Below are 6809 nucleotides of genomic sequence, written 5' to 3' on the forward strand. Positions count from 1 at the left end.
GCTTATGTGTGGCGAACCTCAAAAGTTCAGAGGCCAAATATGAGACACAACTGTATCTCTAATTCATGAATTGGGACTCAGAATTACTATCCAATCAGAGCGGAAGATTAGAGCTAAATTATTAAAAAAATTCACTTAATGACTCATTGTTGAAAATTGTACTTTGGATTGGAATGCTCCATATTTGGACATAATTTTTCTTTAAAAAAATATGAAAATATGATAGTGTTTCAATATAGGACAGGCAATCCAAGTCAAAACTCCAATTAAGGTGTTAAACTATTTGCCCTAAAGTCTTTAATACCATAAGGTAACTTTTTATTTTTGGAAAAAAATAACATACTGTATATATAATATTATAGGTTATTGGCTTGCAGGTCTATCATATAGAAATCTAAGAAGGCTGGTATTTTTAGAAAAGTAATTCAAAACTTCCATCAATTTTTATAAACTTGATTACTACTGTGCCATACACATCCCAATCGGTGTCCTAATAATAGAAAAAAGAATACAAAGCAATGGGTGTGAACAGTAAATAGATCCTCAGGTATAGGCTTATGTCAGGTATAAACCAACCCACTTCCAGTTTCACCAGATTTCCCAGGGTACAGTAAAAGCCCAGGGTAGTATGATTTGTATGTGTTCAAACAATTTTTATGCATAATTAATTTCAGGGAAAAAAAATAAATGATTGCCTTTTAGATTATGCTTGCAGAATAAACAAAAAAAAAAAAAAAAAAAATTCTGATAGGGTGGGCTTATTTATACACCAGAGAGACTACAGTACTTATTTTCAGCTTAAGAACTTCTCCAAAATTTATTCAAATCACTTACAGAATGTACAGTATCTAAAATAAATCAGAAGAGAATAGGATACACTAGGGAAATCATTCCTGTAGGAGGTTAGAAAAATGCTAGCCTTAAGATTCTCACTAATTTCTTCCTTTATAACATTGAACAATAGCCCTTCCTCCTTCCTTTAAGCCTGAGATAAATGTCTCAGTGTAAGCTGGTTGTTATTTCTATTCTCAATTTCCATCTTATTTTTTTTTATTCTGATTTGTTATGGACATTGTCTGAAATAAAATGGAATTGTTAATGCATAATAAGAGATCCCTTAAAATTAAAGCATGTCCCAAAAAACTAATTTCAAAATTTTATAATTAAAAAACAAAATGTAATCAAATTAATACTTTATAATATTAGATTTGAGCCTACAGTATTAGAAGTTCACTTCTTAACAGCGTACACAGATGATCATTTACACAGCACTTCAGAAATCTTAAGAAATGAGGTTTGTTTTCAGGCCAGGTGGACAACAAAAGTAGAGGTCACCTTGTAAGTAAATATTATAACCTACAAAGTTATCTGCTGTCTTGGACTGAAAGCACAAGTATATCAATATTTAATATCCTTGTGGAAAAGGGTTGGGTACTGTATAACCAACTTCCATAGTTAATGAAGTATACAAGAGAACAACATTAAAGAAATCTGCCTTCAAAATATTTTTGCACTCTAAACTAAAAGGGAATGGAGGTAACCGTAAAGATTATGGCTCAGAGACCTACAGAAATACCACTAAATGTTTAGACCTTTATTGGGCAGTATCCAGTGTAATTCCTATTGGTGCTTTACGCATTGAAACATTGCAAGCTAATACAGTATTATAAGAAAAAGCCTGGATAATGCTTCAATAAAATTATCTTTTTTTGGAGGTGATCCCTGATAATTTCCTGTAAAAATCATAGATGAGATCAAATAGAGGAAGTTGGGCAGGACTGTATTGCATTTATCTCATACATTCATACATGTTATAATTTGGGAAATGAATTGGAAACCAGGATATGCCTAAATATTAAACAATGGAATTAAATTCTATCTATAGCAGTAATTCAAACTAACTGCACCAATAAAATGCACCTAAGAATACTAAAAGAACTTCTATTGGACTATTATTGGTTTGTAAATTCTTGAGATGTGTACAGACATCGAAACAACCCTGAAAATTGTCTCTGATAAAATGCCTGCAGCACCAAATGTTATCTGTACACTTTATAGCCGGTTGCACACTTTTTCCAGAGCTGGTTGTGTATAAGATTGCAGTAGGAATTCTATCTCCCTGGTAGGTTCACTGCTGGTTCCATTTGACCGGTTTCGACAGCTTGGCTGCGTTACTGTAGCTGGCAGGCTTCCACTTTACAATGCAAAGTCAAATAACATCAAGCCTTCTTCCTCTTTTTCTTTAAATTAATCTTTAGTGTCTCCAGCACTGTCTATGGCAATTTTCATGGGGAAAAAGACAGCAATTGAAGCATCTCAAGAATTGACATGGGTTCACTATTAAAACAGATATATTTTCTGTTGTATTTTGTTATTGCTGCGAAGCAGCCAATTCATATTCTTGACAGCAATTTGACCTCTGAAAGGTCATTGCTTGTCAAAAAACCTGCGCCTAAGACAACTAAAAAGCGGAGTTTCCTTTTTTCGTTCTGCCGGGTAAAATCAATTACTTTAGGCGACGTTTGTAGACTAACCTACTCGTACCAACGTCCGCATGTCGCGACGCTGGAGTACTATTCAGCGTTTTTATTATATTTCTAGGTTTCCTATTTCTACATTTAATCGGGTCATGTCTCAGCCACAATATTTTGAGGCCAATATTATTTACGAACCCAGTTAAAATTATTTACTAGCCTATTTCAACATGCTAATTATTACATTTAGGTGACGCTTGTTGTAGACTGGCATAGTGTTTTCGGAAATAAATACCATTTTATACACATGCGCAGATCGATTCGCCAGCAGCGAGTCATCGGCCAGCAGCAGCGAGTCGCCAGCAGCGAGATGTCACTGCAGCAAAACACTATTGTACACGGTACCAACGCTTGTGATCTATCGACTGTAGCATATGCCCATACTTATAAAAAAAAATAAATCGTGAACTCTACAAAGAGCCTTCGAAATCGGTTGAATGAATGAAAAAGAAAATTAGGCCTGGGAACCCATGGCCTCAGTGTGCGCCTACCCGCCTCGCCTAATAGTGTACCGTGTTCTTCCGTGAACAATTGCAATAATAATGCACACAGTACCAACGCTGTCTCTTATACACATCTAGGTTTAAATGTTCCACAGAGGTCAAGATCTGTCTCTTATACACATCTAGATGTGTATAAGAGACAGGTAGTAGTTCACACAATGTTAACAATACAGTAAATTCCTAACTCTATTTTCTAACTCCAGGACACATTTTGTAAATCCATAACACACCTTACTATTTTTCTTTGTCTACTTCCTGCTGATTGAATTTGCTATATAAATAAGGCAGTTTCTTCCTTGTTTGCAAATTAAGGTATAGATGATGACATTGTTACAGAAACAAATAAAACACTTACTTAAAGTTGACTATTTGTTTATGTGCTACTGTATTTGGAAAAGCTTTTATGAATTTTGTAAGAAAATATGCTAAAAAAATGGTTTGAAGGAAATGATGCCATTAAAGCCAAAATGTTTTGAGTTATTATTGAACTGTAGTTATGGAAACTATACAGTATCTCAAGCACAAAAAAATGTGAATTGACAATGAAGTTCTGTATCTGTATCTGTCAAATGCTTTTTTTATTTTCTAAAATACACATTGAAGAAATTTCAGCTATAAGAGGAACCAAAAAGCTTGGCAAGAACAGCTCCTTTATACAATTAAAATTTAAAAAAAAATAAATAGTCCACAGCCCTAAGATTGGTAGCCAGACACATAACTAACAACAGTTTCAGAATATTTAAGTGAATAGAACATAACATAGATTTGCATTAACATTTTTAAAATTTAGTAATAAAATGGGGGTTGGGCGGAGGCGCCTGCTTTAATAGTTAGCAGTTTATATACAAGCATTTAAATCTTTTCTAAACATAAATGAAATAGGAAATAATCTTGTAAATAAACCAGTATGTTATTTACTTTAACACAACGTTTCTTCTGGCTATCAGCCAAATTTAATTATGAATGAAACAGATGTCCAGTAGCAGCAGTAGCATATCTAAATGGTGCATGGGAGGGGGGAGGGCACAGCACCAAACAAAGTTACACCCCTCCAGTTTCTCCACCATGTTTGAAACCAAAAAATTATGCTCAAGTCGGATAAAAATCACCTTATTTTGCACGCTAGCTCCACCTCACGTTAACTTTCCGTCCCACTTCACCTTCCTGCCCCAACCCGAACCCTACCCCCTCCCATTTCAAGATCCCTAGATACGCCACTGGGCAGTGACGCTGTCAGGATTTCCCCGACCGGGGGTCCAAGCTAAAAAGGTTTCGAAAGTGGTCCAGGGGATGTAGTCCCCCGAAAATATGAAAATTTATGGGTTTCAGAGGCTTATTTAATTGATTTCGAATCGAGAGTCTATTAATATGTACAAAAATATATATAATTCTTTAAAAATTTTTTTCCTTCCTAACGAATTGTGATTTTTCTCCCCAACGGAGGGGGAGGGGGCTGCAAGGCCTCCCTGACGGGGGACTGTAGCGCTGTCACTGCCACTGAGTAGTTGTAATTTTTATCTTCTGATCATGATCTGAAAAACATCTGATATGGACTAAGACTTCCATTTTTACAAAAATTTAGGACAAGAACATATTTACTTCTGTTCATTCAATTAAATTTATTTATTTATTTAGGCACACAACACATGCACCAAGGATTGTCAATTAGCTAAATATATTAAATTAAATTAAATTAATAATATTTTGAATTAGAACTATTTTTATAATAATGAATTTGGAGTTTTTATTTTCTCTTTTTGAATGTTTTTTTTATTGTCCTGTGCTTTTTTTTTACATTTTAAGTATGAATTGCAATTATTACTATAATAAATTAATTATGATCATGTTTGGATTAAAGATTTGAATGTCAATTTTTTTATAATAAAGATTTTTGGCTTTTTTTAATTACTTCTCTATATAAATGTTTGTTGTTTTTTAAATTTTTGCCCAATGCTTTTCTGACTTTTTAAGTATTTTTATGTTTATTTGTAAATTGTTGTTTTCTGCTTCTTAACTTAACACATGCTTTTTAAGTATTTATGTGCTACTGTAATTGTGTAAGTTGTTTTTTGCTTGTAAATATAACGCAATTTAGTTCTTTTTACTAAAATGTTATATTTGGCAATTCTTTTTAACTTTGTATTGTTTATATTTGAATTTTTGAATAAAATATACCTTGAGAATGAATGAATGAATATACCACTGTCCTACTTGTAGGTGACAATCCCTTGCACACAAGACAAACATATTATACACACAATGTTTTCACAACTAAATCTCAGTATGAGGTTTAAGGAGTGGAGTTGTTTTAGTTGTGAGAAAAAAAAATCCTGCAACACTGACAGGAATTGAACCCACGACCCTGGGATTGGAAGGCAAGAATCTGAACCACCAAGCTATATGACGATACCCTGTACAATCCAAAGGTTTAAAAATGTTCCACAGAGGTCAAGATAGGGCCTACAACTGTCAGTGAAGAAAAGATAAGGTAGACCTACTTCCGCTACATTTGAATTCTTGCGATGTGAATGGTGGCTATATTCTTAGACATGGGACAACAAAAGACGGACGATCCTAGCCCTATTTTACAATTAACGTAGGCCTAAATAAACAAAAATCCAGGGACCCAGGTAGTAACCGCCTAAGGATTAGAACCAAGTGCAAGACCCGAAAGAGGGAGTGATCCTGAATCAAACGAAGCAAGTGTGCCTACAGAAGTCAGTACATACCATGTCAAACTGTTCTTTTAATTCCGCAACATCATCTGTAGAAATATCTTGAGCCATTGTGAGCTTTAAAGTGAGGTTGGACAATACCGATAAAGAAACACTAACCCAGCTCTTCAAAAACCAAGTTTGAGAAACAGCATGCAGCTTACAACAACCTGTCGGATTCTGTTGTGATTCGCTTACTTACTATAATACTTCCGGTTTCACTCATTCGCCAAATTGAGGGCGCAATTCTTGATCTTCTAAGAAAATTTTCTTCTGAGAACGAGTCTGCTAAAATAGTAAAATTAATAATGCAATTATAATTTTTGTTTGCCTGATATATAGGCCTATATCTTTTTTAAAGTGCTATAAAAGTAAATATGATTTATTTGTATTTCTTATCTCCATCATAAGGTTATCAATTAAGGACCTTGATTTTTTTTATGGACTAAAGCTAGAGCATTGTGATTAGCCTATTACTTACAACCTTTTGTTATGTTATTTTCAATTGCAATTTATAATTTTTATATTCTCATAGTACCATGCAGTATTTTATATATTTGTCTTCTCTTCTTTTCTGTAATGTGTTGTCTTTCTCTTTCCATTTCCTCCTCTGTCTCCCTTCTTGTCTGTTCGGGCTCTGTCCCTTCCTTTGTCATTTATTTTAAGAATGGTATACTGTGGAGTTTTCTAAATGTTTTCCTTTTATCAATTACTGTAATGTGTTTTCTATATTTATTGAATGAAAGTGATTGTAAATTAAATAATAATTAAGACATAGGAACAGCATTTAAAATATTAAGTTAATCGTTTGAAGGGCTAGCATGACCCGTGTAAGAATCCATTATGCAACTATAGCGTATGTCTACTGTATTTGAATCATTTCCGTAAATTGATATTTTTTAAACATCAGGCCTTTATAACAAAACTGAACCAGCGTTGACACTTTTTGGGCTACATTAATCGAAACAAGGAAGAATCACGAGGAAACGTTTACACAAAAGCCGGAAAAGAACTATGTAGCCCTCGTGACTTGGCGCGTTACCTACACAATCATGATA

At 33.9% G+C, this 6809-nt stretch overlaps 1 protein-coding gene across 1 annotated transcript in view; it reads right to left on the reverse strand.

Moving 5' to 3' along the window:
• Positions 1-5955, reverse strand: part of LOC117113886 (plastin-3-like) — a 27538-nt gene extending 21583 nt beyond the window's left edge. Inside the window, exon 1 of the mRNA XM_033257365.1 lies at positions 5767-5955. Within this exon, the coding sequence (XP_033113256.1) occupies positions 5767-5823 (57 nt within the window). The 5' untranslated portion in view covers positions 5824-5955. The remainder of the gene's footprint in view (positions 1-5766) is intronic.
• Between the last annotated feature and the right edge of the window lie 854 nt (positions 5956-6809).

This window comes from Anneissia japonica, unplaced genomic scaffold, assembly GCF_011630105.1.
Source record: "Anneissia japonica isolate Jap-2015-1 unplaced genomic scaffold, ASM1163010v1 scaffold1417_len1240632_cov203, whole genome shotgun sequence".
NCBI classification, from domain to species: domain Eukaryota; kingdom Metazoa; phylum Echinodermata; class Crinoidea; order Comatulida; family Comatulidae; genus Anneissia; species Anneissia japonica.